Source organism: Bos javanicus, chromosome 10 (assembly GCF_032452875.1).
Source record: "Bos javanicus breed banteng chromosome 10, ARS-OSU_banteng_1.0, whole genome shotgun sequence".
Classification (NCBI taxonomy): Eukaryota; Metazoa; Chordata; class Mammalia; order Artiodactyla; family Bovidae; genus Bos; species Bos javanicus.
The window spans coordinates 97,990,129-98,012,956 of record NC_083877.1 but is presented as its reverse complement, the minus strand read 5'-3'; the positions used below and the strand labels follow the sequence as shown (position 1 = coordinate 98,012,956).

General features: G+C 37.8%; 1 protein-coding gene across 1 annotated transcript; it reads right to left on the bottom strand.

The window, feature by feature from the left end:
- Positions 1 to 18,939: 18,939 nt before the first annotated feature.
- On the bottom strand, positions 18,940 to 20,287 carry LOC133255066 (polyadenylate-binding protein-interacting protein 1-like). The gene is given in 1 exon segment (XM_061429626.1): positions 18,940 to 20,287. A coding segment is annotated over 1 exon segment (1,104 nt). The 5' UTR covers positions 20,190 to 20,287; the 3' UTR covers positions 18,940 to 19,085.
- Positions 20,288 to 22,828: the final 2,541 nt, after the last annotated feature.

Below are 22,828 nucleotides of genomic sequence, written 5' to 3'. Positions count from 1 at the left end.
CAATTAGACACTTATTTTTTTAAATGCATCTTTTTCTTTTATTCAATTTTTAATAATCTCTGGTATCAACTATTTGAAAATAATAAGAAAAAAAGAAAAAAGAGTCTCCATGCCAGATTAGATCATTGATTTTTAAAATTGTCTTTATAAATTATTTAATTTGATTCTCATAGCAATTAGTTTAAGTTTGCAAAGTTAATATTGTTGTTTACATTTTACCTAATTAAAAATGGAAGCATCAGCTTAAATTCTCCAAGGAGAAATTAGTAGAACAAAGCGATGTCTGATTCCCAGTGTAGTGTTGATTACAACAGGCTCTCTAATGAGCCCTGTGAAAGTGTGTTAGTTGTTCAGTCCTGTCCTGCTGTTTGTGACCCCGTGGACTGTAGCCCACCAGGCTCCTCTCTCCATGGGATTCTCCAGGCAAGAACACTGGTGTGGGTTGCCATTCCCTTCTCCAGGGGACCTTCCCAGTCCAGAATCAAACCCAGGATATCTGAGCAAGCAGGAAGACCCAAGTGAACCCTACGCTAGGTGTTAAAAAGAAGCAGTATCTGTTTTGATTTTAGAAGTCTAGGTAAGCCAACAGTTTGGCAGAGTAATCATGAATGTGAAATCAGAGGCATTTAGTTGGGAGTTGAGTGACTGAGTATTAATACTCTTCTGTAAAAGGACAAGACCGCTGAAATACATCAGTTAAAATTTTAAGTTGACTCTCAGGGACAGCTATGCTATCCTGTTCATCAGGAGACTTTATTTTATCCACAAACTTTGGAGCTCATAGTAAAGGAGCTTGAAATTGCAAGAGCAAGGTCAGGTCTGCTAAAATGCCAAGAATGGATTCTTAAATGCTTTTGCTCCTACAAGAAAGCACTTACAAAGTTCTTACAGTGAGCAGCAGTGGGTAGGCTGTTATTTCAAATACGTACATCAATAAGGAGTTCAAAGGACATTGAAGGACTTTAGGAGTTTAGGGACATTTCCAAGGAGCTGGCCAAGGAGATAGAACCCATTTTAAATCTTTTTATCATAATTGATGATGCTGAAGTCATTGAATGAAGGTCTAAGGCAATGTTTCACAAGATATTAATAATAATAATTTAGAAACAATATTGACCATAGTTATCTCTTTTTTCCACACATGTTTATCAATTAAAAATTAAGGTAAAATGAATATACTATTAACTTATGCTTATTTTCAAAGACTGTTGGAAAAGACTAAGGCCTAGTGGGAAATTTCAGATCCTCAAAGTAGGTGGGTCTTGAACAAAAAGGCTTATCATGAAAAAAAAAAAAAAGAAAGAAAGAAAGAAATTAAGCTTCAGAGACTCTCATATGGCCCTTAGAAGAGGAATGTAACAGGGTGTGCCTGTATTCCTGTGTTTTAAAAAAATTTGCAAATTTAATACTTCTTAAATCATTTTACTTAAAAAGGACCAGTAACATATACAAGCTTTAATCCATAAAACTGCATTCACTTCTCAAGTTGGAGAAAGTGGTCCATGGTTTTTTAGAACTCCTTAATAAATTTAATGGGCTTCCCTTTAGCTCAGCTGGTAAAGAATCTGTCTGCAATTCAAGAGACCTGGGTGCGATCCCTGGGTTGGAAAGATCCCCTAGAGAAGGGAAAGACGACACACTCCAGTATTCTGGCCTGGAGAATTCAATGGACTACAGTCCATGGGGTCACAGAGTTGGACTAAACCGAGCAAACTTCACGTTGACTTTACTGAATCTTATGTATGCAAATAAGGCCCCAGGTCAAGAATGACGTGAACTGAGCTGATCTGCATAAGAAGATTCAAGAATTTTTTTTCCTGGAAGCAGAAAGGTGGATAACCCGGCCAATTAAGAAGCTTAAAGTGGAGCAAGACAGATGGTAATCCCCCAAATATCTCAAATCTTGAGTAAAGTGTGTGAGACCCAAAGATGACTGAGTAGGAAGTTATTGCAGTGAGATTCACAGAAAGAAGGTTGATTTCTGATTTTACACGGACATAAAGAGAGATGAAACAGCTAATCGAGTATAAGATAAAAGATAGATCAAGTGCTTACCGGAAGTCAGAAATCTTTGCCATAAACGTCCTAAAGAACATTTTTCTATAGATTGTAAGATATGATATGGGACTGGGCATTTAAAAAGAAAATAAAGCATGGCCATTAGTGAACTACAGATGACATGGATAGGCAAGGTCAATGAAACCAAGGTGAGTCCACTCCCAAGCAATGGGTGGATTCACGATGCCTGCTTGTGTGAAAAGTGGAGGAGGAAGAAGGACACCTCCTCTGGAGGCTCCTGTGAGGTCAGACAGGCAGCAGCTTTGCAGACATGTCCTACAGAAGCTGAGATGAGGTATAGGTGGATGAGTCATGGTAGAAAGGACCGCTATTGGAGGGTTTGAGGTGAAACTGCAGGAGTCAGCAAATAGGAATAGGCTTTATAATAGTTGTTGTTGTTGTAGTGGCAAAGTCGTGTCTGACTCTTTTAGGATTCCGTAGGCTGTAGCCCACCAGGCTCCTCTGCCCATGGAATTTCCCAGGCAAGAAAACTGGAGTGAGCTGCCGTTTCCTCCTCCAGGGGATCTTCCCGACCCAGGAATGGAACCCGCATCTCCTGCTCTGGCAGGTGGATTCTTTAGCACTGAAGTCAATAGGAATAGGCTTCAGGATAGGGGCAAGCTTATTTGGAAATACAGTCACACCCTCAGGAAGTGAAAAGAAGGGAGATGTTAATGTGTATCAGGTCTCTCTTACATACCAGAAACAATTCTGATGCTCTGTGAATGTGTGTGCATCTTCCCACTTTTCTCAGAGCAGTGCTGTAAGATGGATATTAAGGTGTCTTTTACAGATACGAAGGTGATGCTTAGGAATCAGGAGACTAAGTGACAATCATACAACCACGAAATGGTGAAGAGTGTGTCAGACAGAACCAGATGCCACAAAGCGCATGTCCTCGCCTGCCCCGCAGACCCTGATGGGATACAACTTGAGCCAGTCCCAGACCAGAGGCAGCAGAGTGGACTTCCCTGGTTGGATTGGGTCAGCTGCCCTGCCCAGATGACAGAGGACTCAGAACTTTAAAGTTTTATATTAATTTTGTATTCTCCCAGAAGCCCTTCTTTTATTTGGTCAGAAACAGAGGTTTTTTTTTTTTTTTTAAGAAATAAGAAGCTCCCTTACCAGCCTCTAGAACTGTGAGAAATACATTTCTGTTGCTTAAGTCACCCAGTCAATGACACTTTTGTTTTAGTAGCCCAAACTAAGACAGAAATCCCATCTGAAAAATACAGTTGCTGATACTATCTTAAAATATTTACTTATTTTGAATCATTTTTCCAAGCATGTATTTTTTATTGTGTATACTGCTTTGCATTACACTTATTCTATCAAAAAAAAAAAAAAAGAAGCTCAGTTAGATGCATGTATTCCAAAAGCAAAGTTCTATGAGTATTTGGGTGGGAGGATGTAGATGGCACGTTGATGAAATCAATCACAGAGTGATGAGTGGAAAAAGAAATATGAGTGCCTCCATTATATCTTTTTTTTCTTGGAGTCTTTGACTCATACACGTAATTTCTACTTAACTGGATCCAATTTAAGCCAAAAATATAGAATTAGCCACATCTAGCAACTTAGGTTAAAGCACATTTTTGAATACCTAGTGTGTTCGAGACATCAAAGCTATAAGAGGAACAAGACACAATTTTTACCTGTGCGAAACTGACAATTTATCACTATACTTCTTTGCCAACAATCACATTTCAGCAAGTCACTCTGTTCACTCATTCAGTTGTGTTCCACTTTGCAACCTCACGGGCTGCAGCATGCTGGAGGCAAAGATAGGGATGATTAAAAGCAATAATGCTTGAGGTTGAAAGAGATATATTAAGTAAAATATTTATGTTATTAACAAGCTCTATGCTTAAAAACAAACCTTGAGGGCTTCCCTGGTGGCTCAGTGGTAAAGATTCTCCTGCTAGTGCAGGAGGCATGGGTTCGATCCCTGGTCTGGGAAGATCCCACAGTGGCAAAGCAACTAAGCATGTGACCCACAATTACTGAGCCTGTGCTCTAGAGTCCAGGAGCCACCACCACTGAGTATACACACCCTAGATCCTGTGCTTCACAAGAAAAGAAGCCACAACAACGAAAGGCCCACACACTGCAACTAGAGTGTAGCCCTTGCTCGCCACGACTCAAGAACAGCCCGTGAAGCATGAAGACCCAGCACAAAAATGAATGAAAAAAGAAAGAAAATTATTGAAGAAAGAAAGAAAGAAAGAAAGAAAGAAAAAAAGCAACCTTGATCCCGTCCATCTTGGGAAATGCTTATCTTCTTAATAGGAGGGAAATTTATGAACATTAACTATTTCAAAGACAAGAAATGTGTCTACTAATGGTCATAGCCCATGTAATAAATCTGTTTCATTCTGGTAAGCCAAGAGGATTATTTGCTCTACTGTCTTCTAAGCTGCTTTTACATAAAGATTACAATTTGAGTTAATTAGGTATTCGTTTCCTGCTCACTATGCCTGGCACTGTGTTAGGCATGCTATTGAACAGACAATTGTGAGCAAAAATAAAAGCAGAGCAGACACTACTGTGGACATGTCTTTCTCTCATTGGTGGAAACCTTGCCCACTGCAGTCTCCCGTAAGAGCTTGTACAGCTCTGCATGGTGCTATGTGGTGGCTTTCTTCCATCCAGGCCACAGACAGCAGGCAAGGGGTATCAGAAGTTCCCCTCCCCCCACCCCCCTCACTTTCTAGGAGCAGGCCTGAGAAAATGCTGGATGAACTTTAAAAAAATAAACTCTATTGCTCTCTTGCATACAGGGTTACCGTTACCATCTTTCTAAATAGAACAGCCTTTTGGACTCTGTGGGAGAGGGAGAGGGGGGGATGATTTGGGAGAATGGCATTGAAACATGTTTAATATCATATAAGAAATGAATCGCCAGTCCAGGTTTGATGCAGGATACAGGATGCTTGGGGCTGGTGCACTGGGGTGACCCAGAGGGATGGTACAGGGAGGGAGGAGGGAGGGGGTTCAGGATGGGGAGCACGTGTACACCCGTGGCAGATTCATATTGATATATGGCAAAACCAATACAATATTGTAAAGTAATAAAAATAATAATAATAATAAAAAAAGCATAGTCTACTTTCTCTCTCCATGGCTACTATGAGGTGTTTTCTATACTGCTCGCTCTACAGAAAGATTCAGGGGTGTATCCTTTATCAGTTTCCATCCTTTCCCTATCTTACTTTTCACTCCACCTTTTATAATTTTGTTTCTTCTTTTTAAAGCTTTTCGTGGAGTTACAATGTTGCGCTAGTTCTCAGGTATACAGCAAAGTGAATCAGGTATACCAATCTCGCTTTACCATCCCTCTACTGGCGGTTCTGCGTACCACCTCAAAGTCAAATTCCTGTCTTAGGGTCTGTTTCCAGGGAAACACAACCTAAAATAAATCTCAATCCATCCTTAATGCTTAATGTCAATCCTTAATCCTTAAGGATTAAATCCTTAGTCTCAGTCTTCAATCTCAGTCCTCAATCATTTTGGTTCAGTTCAGTCGTTCAGTCATTCAGTCATGTCTGACTCTTTGAGATCCCATGGACTGCAGCATGCCAGGCTTTGCTGTCCATCACTGACTCCCGGAGCTTGGTCAAACTCATGTCCATCAAGTCAGTGATGCCATCAAACCATCTCATCCTCTGTCATCCCCTTCTCCTCTCTTCAATCTTTCTCAACATCAGGGTCTTTTCCAGTGAGTCATTTCTTCCCATCCATTAGCCAAAGTGTTGGAGCTTCAGCTTCAGCATCAGTCCTTCCAATGAATATTCAGGACTGATTTCCTTTATGATTGACTGGTTGTATCTCCTTATAGTCCAAGGGACTCTCAAGTTTTCTCCAAATACACTACAGTTCAAAAGCATCAATTCTTCAGCACTCAGCTTTATTTGAGGTCCAACTCTCACATAGATACATGACTACTGGAAAAACCATAGCTTTGACTAGACAGACCTTTGTTGGCAAAGTAATGTTTCTGCTTTTTAATATGCTGTCTAGATTATTTATAGCTTTTCTCCCAAGGAGAGAAATAATTTCATGGCTGCAGTCACAATCTGCAGTGATTTTGGAGCCCAAAATTATAAAGTCTGTCACTGTTTCCATTGTTTCTCCATCTATTTGCCATGAAGTGATGGGGCTGGATACCATGATCCTAGTTTTTTGACAGTTGAGCTTTAAGCCAACTTTTTCACTCTCCTCTTTCACTTTAAACAAGAGTCTCTTTAGTTCTTCTTTGCTTTCTGCCATAAGGGTGTCATCTGCATGTCTGAGGTTACTGATATTTCTCCGGGCAATCTTGATTCAAGCTTGTGCTTCATCTGGCTTGCCATTTAGCATGATGTACTCTGCATATAAGTTAAATAAGCAGGGTGACAATATACAGCCTTGATGTACTCCTTTCCCAATTTGGAACCAGTTGGGAAATGTCTGGACCATTCCCAACATGGAACGATGTTGTTCCATGTCTGGTTCTAGCTGTTGCTTATTGACCTGCATACAGATTTCTTAGGAAGCAGGTAAGGTGGTCTGGTATTCTTATCTCTTTAAGAATTTTCCACAGTTTATTGTGATCCACACAGTCAAAGGCTTTGCCATAGACAATATAACAGAAGTAGATGTTTTCCTGGAACTCTCTTGTTTTTTCAATGATCCAGCAGATGTTGGCAATTTGATCTCTGGTTCCTCTGCTTTTTCTAAATCCAGCTTAAACATCTGGAAGTTCTCAGTTCACCTACAGTTGAAGCCAGTCTTGGACAATTTTGAGCACTACTTTGCTAGCCTGTAAGATGAGTGCAATTGTGTGTAGTTTGAACATTCTTTGGCATTGAATTAAATGCCAAATGCAATTTCAAAAGAAATGAAATCCCCAAAGAAATGAAATTTCTTTTCATTACAAAATGAAATCCCAGAAGAAATGAAATTTCAAAAGAAATGAAATCCCCCCAAAATAGAAATTTCTTTGGGATTTGAATGAAAACTGACCTTTTCCAGTCCTGTGGCCACTGCTGAGTTTTCCAAATTTGCTGGCATATTGTGTGCAGCACTTCCACAGCATCATTTTCTAGGATTTGATATAGTTCAGCTGGAATTCCATCACCTCCACTAGCTTTGTTCATAGTGATGCTTCCTAAGGCCCAGTTGACTTCACATCCCAGGATGTCTGGCTCTATGTGAGTGACCACATCATCATGATTGTCTGGATCATGAAGATCATTTTTGTACAGTTCTGTGTATTCTAACCACTTGTTCTTAATATCTTCTGCTTCTGTCAGGTCCATACCATTTATCCATTTCTGTCCTTTATCGAGCCCATCTTTGCATGAAATGTTCCCTTGGCATCTCTAATTTTCTTGAAGAGATCTCTAGTCTTTCCCATTGTATTGTTTTCCTCTATTTCTTTGCATTGATCACTGAGGAAGGCTTTCTTATGTTTCCTTGCTGTTCTTTCGAAGTCTGCATTCAAATGGACATATCTTTCCTTTTCTCCTTTGCCTTTAGTGTCTCTTCTTTTCTCAGCTCTTTGTAAGGCCTCCTCAGACAATCTTATTGTCTTTTTGCATTTCTTTTTCTTGGGGATGGTCTTGATCACATCACTGCCTCCTATACAAAGTCATGAAGCTCTGCCTGTAGTTCTTCAGGCACTCAGTCTATCAGATCTAATCCCTTGAAACTATGTGTCCTTTCCACTGAAACATTGTAAGGGATTTGATTTAGGTCATACACTAATGGTTTAGTGGTTTTCCCTACTTTATTCAATTTAAGTCTGAATTTTGCAAAGGGAAGTTCATGATCTGAGCCACATTCAGCTCCCAGTTTTTTTTTTTTTTTTTTCTTATCTGACTGTATAGAGCTTTTCCATCTTTGGCTGCAAAGGATATAATCAATCAGTATGTTAGTGCTAAGTCACTTCAGTCATGTTGGAGCTTTGCGATCCTATGGACTGGAGCCTTCTATGCTTCTCTGTGCATGGAATTCTCCAGGTAAGAGTACTGCAGTGGGTTGCCATGCCCTCCTCCAGGGGATCTTCCCACCCAGGGATCAAACCTGGGTCTCCTGCATTACAGGCAGATTCCTTACTGCCTGAGTCACCAGGGAAGCCCCCAAGGAGAGAACATTGTCTTGAAGAAGACAGCAATTATAAGAGAATAAACACAAAACATGTAGAGGCAAAACATGTTCAGAGGTAAGTGCCAGGCAAAATTGATTGCAACAAACTAAGAGCTGGCTACAAAGAAGATGCGGAAATGGATGAATCTGCAAAATCTTAACAGCTGATTGATCACAGTAATCAATCAACAGTGATCATAGATTAGATCAGAACTGTGCTATATTGAACAGAATAAGATGAATTTGATCGGCAGTAAGTCCTCTAATTTTGAATTGACTGATGATAGTATATCGGAGTGTAACTCTGGTTGTTGTTAGAATGGATTTAGATCTATAGATATCCTCATTTATGGCCTATTATATTTAGAAACTGAAGTGTAACCCACCACCACCACATAGGCACACACACATACAGAATTCATCTGAATAGAAAATAATCATATTATTTTTCCTTAATTTAATTAAGTGAGGTAATATTATACAACTATCAAATATACATCTGCAACATAGCAAGGCTGCTTTATTTTTAATGTTTTTATATTTATTTTGAAATAATATACTTTTCGTCTACATAACCCCAAATACAAAAAAAAAGCAATTGAAAATTGGTTAAAAGCTACTAACTAAATTATATGTCCTATTTGGATATCACTAGGCTTTATCAACATAAAGTTTTAATAAATATTAGCTGAAGACATAATATAAAGGTTTCAATGTCACTTCTTTTCTTTCTGATTTTCTGTAATGGCAAGACTAGATCATTAATGCACCAGACAGACTTGGGCCACGTAAAACTTGCTTATGCATCTCCTACATGAGAACATATGACAGGGGCAATAAAGGGGATGGGGGCTTCAGGAGGGGGAATGCATGAAATGAGATATGCCAATGGGACAGTTGCTTAGTTTGTAATTAAGAAAGACTCTTTTCCTTAAATATTTGCAGGAGGCCCTAGAATTTCAGCTTGCAATGATATACTGTCCCTGCTCTTGGGGAATTTATAATGTAGTCTAGACAATGCATACAAGGCAGTCAGGATGGTTTAATATATGATCAACAAGCCAGACAGACCCACTCAGACATTTCCTAATAGTATGCTTAAAAAAAAATGTAATCCAAGTTTTTATAACATGGAAAATAACTGATCTTTCCAACCACAAGATTTGATCTTGACTAATGTGTAGGGAAGTGCATTTCTGAGTGATAGTGTTTATTTATGTATTCCTTTGAGGTTATACAGCTTTATTATGACATTAATTTGGTGGATTTACACAGAGAGTGACATGACATTAGTTCATAGAAAGTCATAGCTTTTATCTCAAAATAACTCTTGCCTAATGTTTGCCTGGAAATACAAGAATTGTCTCGAGTTTAGACCTTGAGGTCTACATTCTTTGCTTCCTGCCCTAAATTAAACTCTTTCCTTTTTTTATGACCTTTCTTTCTAGTATTTTTGATAATTAGATCCCTATTAAGTAGACTTTGAATCAGAGGTCCTTTAATTTGCAATAAGTAAAACCCAAACCACATAGTCATTTAGGTCCTCCTCAAAGAAATAAGTTCATTAAAGTTTAATTTCATTGGAATTTAATTGAAATTTGCGGATATGAGTATCTTCTCTTTTTACTGCCTTTTTTTTTTTTCAATTTTTGGGGTTTTTTTGGTCATTATGGTAATGACAGTGATTATTAGAGTTGGACATTCGTTGGCATTTCTTCCTTTTGTAATTACTTATTCTGTTCCACAAAGCTTTTGACATCTACATATTGAAGTTCCATTTGTCTCAGTGTATGTCCTGTCAAGATCAGAATTTCATAAAAGGAATAGAGCTTATGATTTGTCTAAGATGTTGGCCCATTATGCCTATCATTAGCGCTGATGCTTTCTTAAATGGTAGGGAAATTAGTTTATTTATTCAGTATCCATATATGTTAAGGAATGATTAACCTGACAAATTCCTATTCACAGTGGGAATAAATGTATAATTTGCCTCACTAGGTCCTACCACAGTCCCACCCTTTGGATTAAACAGGTCATTTAGCCACTTGAAGGCTTATCTAATGAAAAATGTGCTGGCCAAACAGACCATGCTGATAGTCATTCAGATTGAATTTACCCACTGCAGCCATTCCTCAGCTCTTGGAGGTGATTATCTTCACAAGATTATCATCTTTGTACAATTTCCAGCATAAAACTAAGCTCAACATAATTATGTTTCAATAAACTTTACATAATAATAACCAAGAAAGATACAGCTGACTTGATTTGAAACAAGTCATGCTGTCCAGACTGCCTACTGCTGAATCAAATGCTGTGGAGTGGGTGGAAAAAAAAAAAACAAAGCAGAAAAGAAAAAAAAAGAAAGAAAGCCTGCATTTTCAGGTAGACAATGAGGAGTGGATCTTACGATCTACCTTTTTATTTATTTTTTAAATAAAATTTGAGATAAGCTTGATTAAGATAAATACAAAGTTCCCAGACCCCATTGCACTTCAAGAGACTCTGTAAGAAATAACTTGGAAATGTCATTAATTCTGACACTTAATTGCAGTTCAATTTATTTCACACTTTCTAATCTGGAAGGATTTATAATTTAAGTCTCTTATCTAAGGGAAGAAGACATAATTTGAGTCAATTGACTGTTGTTTCAATTGGCCTCTGGTGATCATTTCATATTTAAAGGGTTCATGTTAGGGAGATTGGTTTCTGCCTCCTGAACAAAAGGGGGAAAAGCAGGCATAGCAAAGATTCCCCATAGCTACCACATCCTCCTGGGGACCACACTTAAAAGATCTGCCTTTTGTGGATAGGATTACTAGATGGAAACTTATTTTTTACCCACTATCTTATTACGGTATGTTATTAATGTGAAAGTCTGCCCTCCCCTATCCCTCCTGGCTACTGTCTTTGCTTTTTATTCATGGAACTTACAGGAGCATTAATGGGCTTTGAAACTGTAATCACAAGAAAAAATATTTTTGTGTCCTTGTTGATTCCAAGAAAACTTCATTTTTTTTTTTTTTAGTACTATTGACACAGACTGTGATCTTCTGTTTAGATAAAGTCCAAGAAACTGAGATTTTTTTTTCCTCTTAATAATAAGACATTTGAACATATTGAAACTTGTAAACCAAAAGTATCATTCTACTAGAAGTAATAGTTGATTGAAAGGATGCAAGGTCTCTAACTTCTAAGGCTTATTGTACTGTTGAGGAGTTAAATAATCAGCCGGAAAGAAAAGCAGCACTTCAATGGTAGTTATGGTTAACTAATGGGGAACACATGTATACCTGTGGTGGATTCATTTTGATATTTGGCAAAACTAATACAATTATGTAAAGTTTAAAAATAAAATAAAATTAAAAAAAAAAAAACATGCATTTTGGAACGAGATTGGAATCGTGGTTTAGCCACTTATGTGTAATGTGACATTGAGAATTTAGTTAAAGCTCTCTTACTTCAATTTCTTCATTTAAAAGTAATGGGGATGATATCTTCCTTTGGGGGGCTTTATAGTGAGTGTCTTATAGCCAAATTAATGTACTGAGCACACACTGTGCCTCATACAAAACTGGCAATCAAAAATGTTAGTGTTCACTTTCTTCTTCATTTCTCTGTCTCCCTGGTTGTCTTAATATCTTTTGGGTTAAACAACTTCCCTAAGACGGATATTTTATTTACTTATTCCAAAGGGAGAGCAAAATTTATACAAATGATGTGTTACAGACTGATTGTAGAAATAGTTCCAATGCTTCACTCCTCCCTGGATGAATACCCTGCTTAGTTTGCAGCTCTTTCCACCAAAAGATGGTTCTTCTTTCCTACCCTTGACTTTGGGCCGGCCTCAAGACTTGGTCAATGGCATGCAGGTGTGTGCCGTTTCCAAGCCTCGGTCTCAGGAAATCTACATGCTTCCGGTTTCCCTCTTGTGTTCCTGCCACGCTGTGAATACAAGATGAAAGCAGCCTCCTGAAGGATGTAAGATAGGTGGGCCTAGTCACCAGGTGTGCTACGATGGCAAAAAGCCGATCATCGGGCATCTGACTGAGGCCCAGCAGGGGCCAGAACTGACCGGCCAAGCCTGCCCAGTGAGCAGAGATGTTGAGATGACTCATAGCTAACAGTAGATAAATGGTTGAGTTCATATCTGATAAGAAGAAGATGCCTGAGCCGAATAAATATTATTATTTTAAGCCATTAATTTTGTATTAGTTCATTATGTGACAACATATAGCCAGTGCATGAGGAGGGGGTATAATTTCGGACTGTATTCTGTCGCTTCTTGTCAATTTAGTTGGGAGATGGGAATGTACCTATCATGACTACTAAAGGAATTACAGAGCACATCAAAACACTTTTAATTAAAATTCATCAATAAGAGAATTTGGGGGGATAATAAGTTTTTCTGTAGTTAACTAGCACTCCCAAAGGAGACTTGAAAACTCCTGTAAGCAGTGCATGTCTTATTACCAAAAGTTTCATGGCAACCACTTGGGTTGCTTTATTGCATTCATAGATGTATACACACATGGATTTATATTTAGTAAAACCTTTAATAAGTACCTATGTTTGGGGCATTATGATAGTTTTAAACTATACAAGGTAGTTCAGTTCAGTTCCTCAGTCATGTCCAACTCTTTGCGACCCCATGGACTGCAGTACACCATTCCTCCCTGTCCATCAACAACTTCCAGAGTTTACTCAAACACATGTCCATTGAGTCAGTGATGTCATCCAACCATCTCATCCTCTGTCGTCCCCTTCTCCTCCTGCCTCCAATCCCTCCCAGCATCAGGGTCTTTTCCAATGAGTCAGTTTTTCACATCAGGTGGCCAAAGTATTGGAGCTTCAGATTCAGCATCAACCCTTCCAATGAATATTCAGGACTCATTTCCTTTAGGATGAACTGGTTGGATCTCCTTGCAGTCCAAGGGACTCTCAAGAGTCTTCTCCAACACCGCAGTTCAAAAGCATCAATTCTTCCGTGCCCAGCTAAGGTAGTATTAGTCCTGAAAAAGGAAGCTGGATTTTATTGAGGTACAAGGCATGAGAAAATGCATAATGCAACAATATATAAGTTAAACCCAAATAAATGGAAGAAACTCCCCCTCCCCAAAGAAAGAATAATGTATGAAGCAGTACATGGGGATAAATGGTACACATTAATAAGTCATGGTAAGGAGTTCCAGAAAGTACTGACCTAAGAGATAATTGTGAGAGTGTTGACAAAATTTTCCCCAAACTGAGGAAATGATTATATGAAGATTATTGCAATAAGGAGGAGTTTTATTAATAAGGGCTATCTCAAAGGGAAGATAAAATTGATTCAGGTTTTATAGGGGCGGGTTAAAAAAAAAGTCATCAGTGAGTTTTATAGGAGTCATTGAGGGAAAAATGGAGGTGGTTCTGATAGTCACATATGTGAGAACAGAGCAGTTCTGTATTTTTTAGCTTTTTATTTTGTATTGGGATATAACCGATAAACAATGTTGTGATAGTTTCAGCTGAACAAAGGGACTCAGCCATATATACATATACATACATGTGTTCATTCTCCCCTAAATTCCCCTCCCGTCCAGGCTGCCACATAACACTGAGCAGAGTTCCACGTGCTATATAGTAGGTCATTGCTGGTTATTCATTTTAAACCTAACGACGTATACATGTCCATCTCAAGCTCTCTAACTATCCCTGCCCCTCATTCTTCCCCCCAACGACTATAAGTTTGTTCTCTATGAGTCTCTTTCTATTTCGTAAGTCCATTTGTATCAGTTCTTTTTAGATTCCCCATATATGGGGTGTCATACGGTATTTCTCCTTCTCCATCTGACTTATTTCACTCAGTATGACAATCTCTAGATCAGTCCATGTTGCTGGAAAAAAAAAACAAAAACATTATTTCATTCTTTTTAATAACTGATTAATATTACATTGTATTTATGCACTACCTCTTCTTTATTCATTCCACTGTCCATGGACACTTAGGTTACTTCCATATCTTGACTACTGCAAAACAGTCTGTTTATTAGCCACGAAAAGCTGGAGGATTTCTAGATCTGCCCCACTTTCCAGAACACATAGTTTGGATAAGGTCAACATTGTCAAGGACCGTGATGAACACTGAAGTAAGGATATTCCAATGTTTATATTGCTAATCCAAGTTGTTTATGGTTTGCATATTTATAAATCATATCTTGCATGATTTGAGTTTTTATTGCTTTCAGTTTAATATTTATCTACTATTATCTGAGAAATATACATTTGTGATTCAAAACTAAATGTCCCCAGCACTTCTTTTCACTTTACAATAAGTGAAAGTGTATCCGTGCGGTTGTGTGTGTTACAGCCACTGGGGGTCATGGACACAGTGGACACAAAATTTACCCCAATTTGTTGAAGACAAAATCTACCCCACTGAGGAAAGAGTTATATGAAGATTATTGCAATAGGGAGGAGTTTTATTAATAAGGGCTATATCAAAGGGGGAAAAATTGATTCAGGTTTTATAGGGGTAGGTTTAAAGAAAAAAAAGTCATCAGTGAGTTTTACAGGAGACATTGAGGAAAAAATGGAGGTGGTTGTGATAGTCAAAAGTGTGAGAACAGAGCAATCCTGTAAAAAAATAGCTTATTTCTGGTTCTTTCAAAAAAATTTCGTCGTCACTCTTTGCCCCAACTCACTCCCATTTTACTCCTTAATTTTTTCCTCTTTCCCATTTCCTCCCCATCTTTCAATATTGTTCCTTTCTCAATTTATTTTTCTGTCTTAACGTTGAACCAGGATCAACGAACAGTAGCTCTAAGATATAACACAATGAAAATGGGTTGGGGTTTCCTTAATCTGCATGGTTTTATCTTAGGACAAATTTCCTACAATGAAGTAAAAGAATAAACAGTGATAAAAATTTAGTTTCCAGGGCCAAAATAAATCAAAGCAGAGCTGACTGTCAGAAACCCTGTGAAGGATAAAGTGGCCTGACTACTTTAAAATGAATAAAGTACACACACACACATACATATATGTGTATGCATGTACAGTACTAATATGCATATACATGCTATCTTTCTCATCTGTTTTCATGCAACTTTTTTTCTTAGCTCTATGTCTCTGAGTCTGTCCCTGTGTTTTCCTCTCATTTTTAGTATACTTTATTTTAGTTTTAGGGTCATAGCAAAATGAAACAGAAAGTACAAAGATTTCTTGTATAAACTCTGCCTCCAAGCACAGTCAGCATCCATTTCCCACCGGAGTGTACATTTTTACAGCAGATAATCTCTGATACATCATAATCGCCCAGAGTCCATAGTTGGGTTTAGGTTTTACTCTCAGTGTTGTCCATTCTATTACTGAAGTCCAGAATACTGACAACACCAAATGCTGGAAGAGGATGTAGAGCAACAGGAATTCTCATTCATTGCTGGTGAAAATGTTACTGAGTAGTCATTTTGGGAGACAGTAGGACAGTTTCTTATAAAACTAAACATGGACCCCCTGTGCGGTCCAGCAATCACACTCCTCTGTATATATCCAAATGAGTTAGAAATTATGTCCACACAAAAACATGCATATGGATGGATATATTAGCTTTATCAATTCAGTCACTCAATCGTGTCCAACTCTTTTCGACCCCATGAACCACAGCACGCCAGGCCTCCCTGTCCATCACCAACTCCTAGAGTTTATCCAAACTCATGTCCATTGAGTCAGTGATGCCATCCAACCATTCCATCCTCTGTCATCCCCTTCTCCTCCTGCCCTCAATCTTTCCCAGCATCAGGGTCTTTTCAAATGAGTCAGATCTTCGCATCAGGTGGCCAAAGTATTGGAGTTTCAGCTTCAACATCAGTCCTTCCAATGAACACCCACGACTGATCTCCTTTAGGATGGACTGGTTGGATCTCCTTGCAGTCCAAGGGACTCTCAAGAGTCTTCTCCAGCACCACAGTTCAAAAGCATCAGTTTTTCAGCACTCACCTTTCTTTATAGTCCAACTCTCACATCCATACATGACCATTGGAAAAACCATATCATTGACTAGACGGACCTTTGTTGGCAAAGTAATGTCTCTGTGTTTACAGGTTGGTCATAACTTTCCTTCCAAGGGGTAAGCATATTTTAATTTCATGGCTGCAATCACCACCTGCAGTGATTTTGGAGCCCCCCAAAATAAAGTCAGGCACTGTTTCCACTGTTTCCCCATCTATTTGCTATGAAGTGATGGGGCCGAATGGGGCCGAATTCTTACTTTTCTGAATGTTGAGCTTTAAGCCAACTTTTTCACTCTCCTCTTGCACTTTCACCCAGAGGCTCTTTAGTTCTTCTTCCCTTTCTGCCATAAGGGCGGTATCATCTGTATATCTGAGGTTATTGATATTTATCCCGGCAATCTTGATTCCAGATTGTGCTTCATCCAGCCCAGAATTTCTCATGATTTACCCTGCATATAAGTTAAATAAGCAGGGTGACAATATACAGCCTTGATGTACTCCTTTTTCTATTTGGAACCAGTCTGTTGTCCCATGTCCAATTCTAACTGTTGCTTCCTGACCTGCATATAGGTTTCTCAAGAGGCAGGTCAGGTGGTCTGGTATCCCATTCTCTTTCAGAATTTTCCACAGTTTATTGTGATCCACACAGTCAAAGGCTTTGGCATAGTCAATAAAACAGAACTTCAAGAATTTAAAGTCAAACTCAAATGTATTACATTATACAATGAACACAAGTGGAGCCAGTATCTTAAATCACTCAGTATTTTAACAATAAGGAGAACGTAGCTCATGAAAGTCGAGTCACACTAGAAATGGCAAATTCAAAAGGACTGTGAGCCTTTCCAAACTCCTCCTTCTGATCCTACATCATGATTGCCTAGCAGCAGATGTTCTCCTGGGGTCAAGTTTTGATAATAGGAAGTATCAACAACAAATAACAAAACAAAAACAGCAAAAAATAAATGTACCGCTGTTTAGTTTTTTCAAATTTTTCTAGGACACAAGCATTTTATATAAATATCATTTAGTAGTACTGAATTTCTCTTGACTATGCTATAGTCATTCAGTTTCCTGAACAGGGATTGAACCTGCTCCCTTGGCAATAAAAGTGCAGAATGTTAACCACTGGACTGCCAGGAAATTTCCCTCAGTTATTCTTTTGGATAACAAGGAGAATATCAGTAGTTATAGAGCATTAAGGGGATTGAATATTTTATTATGTATTAAACACTTAGAAAGATGGCTGGATATTATAAATGTTATCTTTTTCATCATGTTACTTGTATTTCTGTTTTTTACTGGTCTTTTTCTGTGCATCAGTTAGGATTCAATGAGAGAAACAGACTCACTAGGATAAATATATCCCAGAGCTTGTGGGATCCAGCTTGTTCTCACTCTCCTCAGCTTCTTTATATACATTTTCCCTTCTTGACTATCTGCCCTCAGACTTCAAGCTTCAGCATCGGACATGCAGACAATGGCCTCATAGAGACTGCTTAACCAATTCCCACAATTGCTTAAGGCCAGATCTCTATTAGCAAATCCCTTCATATAAATTCACAATTCAATCTCCCAAAACTTCACTTAAAGATACAATTGGAAAATAATACATATATTTGCATGCAAGGATGTTTACCACAATATCTTTTAAAAATGTAAAAAAGTAAATGGAATAAATGCATTCACAAAGAAAATGAAGACATCTTCATTTAGTTAGCTAAAGGCATTAAATATTCACTCATTTTACTTTTAGAAATGTATATATATTGCAACTACAAAGAAAATCTAAGCAATATACTAAATGTTTATGTTCAAAAGATGCAGCATCATTTTCTAGGTGTTAAGTGATTAATTTTCCACATATGGGATTATAATATTTTTGTTATTTAACTATAACTTTATATATTTTATGAATTGTCTATAACAGTCATCAATTGTTTTTATTGTAAGCATAAATTAAACATTCAAATAATGCTAAATAAGTTAAAAGGCCACAAGGATAATGAGAAACAGACAAACAAACAAAAATAATAGCTTACTAAAACAATACTAGGACTCAACTAGATGAAATCCAACTTGTTTCTTTTTGGCTTCGTTGCCTTTGTTTTTAGTGTGATTTTCAAAATGACAGCGTTGAAGCTTTCCTTCTACATTTTCTTTTAGTAGTTTTATGACTTCAGGTCTTACATTTAAGTCTTTAATCCATTTGGGGTTGATATTTTTGTACATGGTGTAATATGAGTATCCAACTTCATCCTCCTGCATGTGGATATCCAGTTTTCCCAACATTGTTTATTGAAGAAATTATCATTTTCTCATTTTGGATTCTTGGTACCCTAGTCAATTGATGTAGATGTATGGACTTAATTCTGGGCTCTCTCTTCTGTTATTGGTCTGTATGTCTGTTTCTATGCCATCACCATACTGTTTTGATTATTGTAGCTTCATCATATATTCTGAAATGGTGAATTGTGATGACTTCACCTTTGGTCTTCTTGCTCAAGATTGCTTTGTCTATTCAGGGTCTTTTGTGGTTCCATAGGAACTTTCCATTTCTGTAAAGAAAGCCTTTGGAATTTTGATAGTATTGCATTGAATTTGTGTATTGCTTTTGGTAGTATTACCATCTTTTTTTTTTTTTTTCAAAATCGATTTTATTGCAGCCAAAACAGTGGAATTAACTGTACATAATAAACTATTATATATATATATACACATTTTAAGTTATAGGGAATAAAGTTTATTTTGGCAGAGAGTGTTAAACAAAATTAAAGTTGCATACATACATTAGTAACATAACTCAACATCCTTAATTTGGTATAAGTGTGACACATTTTCTTGCTTTCCTGTGTTCTGCTAAATCACCATAACCTGAACTGCTTTATAAAACGGATATGCTGAAATTTAACTTTACTGTTTTTGCTTACGCTCTGATTCCAAACAAAACTTTTCATAAGCTTCTTCTATCTCTGGGTCCATCTCATCATCAATATCATCCAAGTACGGATCACCACCCCCTGATAAATCTGTTCCATTTTCTTCATAATCTGGAAAAAAGTCTTCTCTTTCAAGTAACTCTTGATATTTCTCTTGGTAATCTGGATCAGCTGCAGTGAAAGGAACACCATCAGATGTATAAAATGTTGGCTCATTCATAAAATAATTAGGATCATTTTCAGGTGTTGCTTCCCTGTATGTTGAAGCTGCATGGACTCTACCCCAGTTACTTGACCGGAGTTCTACAAGCTTCAAAAGCATCTGTTTTACATCTCTGCTGCAATTTGCATCTAGGACAACATTTTCAATTCTCTGAATAATTTCTTCCATGTCAGTCTTTCCTTTTTCCTTCCAGGCATCTTCTAAAACTGACCCTGTCAACTTCAGTAATTTTACTGCACAGATTAAGTTGTCATCCATAGGATTAGAGAAGAGGGCATTCAGCAACTCCCGAAGACCGGTCTGAAGAATGTCTGCCCTTGTAACCTGTCCATTTGTCCCTTTAATCTCCAGGTTAAGATAGAGTTCTCCCAGAAAGAGTACAAATGCATGGAATCATTTTCGAGTCACTTCATCCCCTTTTGCAGCTTGATCTTTAACTTCATATTCAGTCCGACATCTTTGAAGTAGCAATTGGCGAAAGTTGCCACTCTGTGGGCTAATTGTCAGATGATGGGACAGGTAGTTACAGAGGCGTGCTCCCATGTAAGAGAAATTGGGGATAGATGTGGCCTGTTGATAGATGAGTTCCATAAGTTCTTGCAAAGCATCATCTGTTGTAACCCAGCCATTCAGGGTCTCTGCAAACTGTCCAATTTCACTTTCAAAACTGCCAGGCTGTTCTGTAAGATGATTCAAAAAATCCTGAACATATTCTGATAAAGTAGGATAATCCTCACAGCCGTCCTCATAGGATTCTGTATAATTAGAAGAATAACTTGATGCGTAGAATTCAGGGGCGTTTACAGACAGCTTAGACATTAATACAGGAGCTACAACCACCTGGGGTTTAGCCATTGCTGACTCCGAATTCTGCTGTGGGATGTTATCCGGCGAACTAGATGGAGCTCTCAGGGGCCTCGTTTGTTCCCTTCTAGGCCCGGCCTGCGCGATGGTTCTCGGGAGAGAAGTGCCTAGTATTACCATCTTAACACTATTGTCTTCTAATCCACGAATACAAGTTGTTCCATTTATTTATATCTTCTTTAATTTCTTTCAGCAATGTGTAGTAGTTTTCAGTGTGCAAGTCTCGACTCTCCTTGGTTAAACTTATTTATAAGTATTTTATTCTTCTGATGCTATTGTAGATAAAATTATTTTTCTTAATTTCTTAATGAGAAAATGGTATGAACTGATATTTTTAAATAGAGTTCATATGTTAAATACTATTTTGAAAAATCACATTGAAGATCATATAAACTTTTAAAAATACAAGGCTGCCTATTGAGTGTGGCATATAATTGGTATTCAAAATTTACTATTTTTGCTTTTTTTTAAAATTTTATTTTATTTTTTAACTTTACAATACTGTATTGGTTTTTGTATTATATTGGTTGCAGGTCAGGAAGCAACAGTTAGAACTGGACATGGAACAACAGACTGGCTCCAAATAGGAAAAGGAGTACGTCAAGGCTGTGTATTGTCACCCTGTTTATTTAACTTATATGCAGAGTACATCATGAGAAATGCTGGGCTGGAAGAAACACAAGCTGGAATCAAGATTGCCAGGAGAAATATCAATAACCTCAGATATGCAGATGACACCACCCTTATGGCAGAAAGTGAAGAGTAACTAAAAAGTCTCTTGATGAAGGTGAAAGTGGAGAGTGAAAAAGTTGGCTTAAAGCTCAACATTCAGAAAACGAAGATCATGGCATCCAGTCCCATCACTTCATGGGAAATAGATGGGGAAATAGTGGAAACAGTATCAGACTTTATTTTTCTGGGCTCCAAAATCACTACAGATGGTGACTGCAGCCATGAAATTAAAAGACGCTTACTCCTTGGAAGGAAAGTTATGACCAACCTAGATAGCATATTCAAAAGCAGAGACATTACTTTGCCAACAAAGGTTCATCTAGTCAAGGCTATGGTTTTTCCTGTGGTCATGTATGGATGTGAGAGTTGGACTGTGAAGAAGGCTGAGCGCCGAAGAATTGATGCTTTTTTAACTGTGGTGTTGGAGAAGACTCTTGAGAGTCCCTTGGACTGCAAGGAGATCCAACCAGTCCATTCTAAAGGAGATCAGCCCTGGGATTTCTTTGGAGGGAATGATGCTAAAGCTGAAACTCCAGTACTTTGGCCACCTCACGCGAAGAGTTGACACATTGGAAAAGACTCTGATGCTGGGAGGGACTGGGGGCAAGAGGAGAAGGGAACGACAGAGGATGAGATGGCTGGATGGTATCACTGACTTGATGGACATGAGTCTGGGTGAACTCCGGGAGTTGGTGATGGACAGGGAGGCCTGGCCTGCTGCGATTCATGGGGTCGCAAAGAGTCAGACTGATTGACTGATCTGATCTGATCTGATTGGTTTTTAGTATAATACAGAATGATAGTAAATTAGCAAAAGATAAAAGAATTAACCTATACAATCTTGCAAAGAGTCGGACATGACTGAACAACTGAACTGAACTGAAATGATACAATCTTGGTAAGAGTGTGCAGTGTAAGCAAAACTTTCATGCAATTCTGGGAATACAAATTTTAAAATATTTGTATACTTTGATGCAGTGATCTAGTTCTGGCAAGTAGGTCTAAGAACATAATGAAACTGTGGGTAATTATCAAAGATGTTGACAAACACACATGTACATACATACTCATAATCGTATTAATAATAGCAAGGAAATAGATAAAAACATAAGCTAAACACTATTAAATTAGTCATATAATTTATAGATCATGCATAAAATGAATTACCATGCAACCACTGATAAGTATGTTTATAAAGTACTTTAATTACATAGAAATGCTTATTCAGTAGAATTATATTTATAGTAAAATGGGACAAAATGATCCAAACAGCAAAAATACTGGGGAAAAAAAAGTTAAGAATAATGATCTTTAAGAAAAGTAGTTTTAGATTTGTTCTTAATGCTTCATTATAGTTTTGAATATCAATAATACCATAACAATTATTTTCCATATTAATTGGGGGAAAGAGATAGTGAGGGCTTTGAGGAAGTTGAAATAGCATATGTACGAATAAAAAGTCATTGTACTTACAGAACTTGGAAGTTTAACAAAGCAAATGAAGCATTCACTTTAGCCATCGGGTTAATAGGTAGATAGGATCCTTGTCATAAAAGACCATGTGAGTTATGTTAAGGAGTTTAGATTTTATCTTAGGCCTTGGGAACAGAATATAATTTTATCAGAGAAAATGATGAGCTAAGAAGTGCATTATATAATAACATTTACAAGAATAACAATGACATCAACCAGCCAACAGTTATTTAAGTCTGTGCCAAACCCTATACTGAGTGCTTTAGGTGTATCATCTCCTTTATGCCTTGTGACCTCTGCTTTGACATAGACATTCTACTTGAAAATATTGGTACTTTAAACAGATGCTAAAGCAAATATTTCCCTTATGGGAAGTCCACTTTCTGTAGGCATAACATATCGAACATAGAAGAACTAAGAGGAAG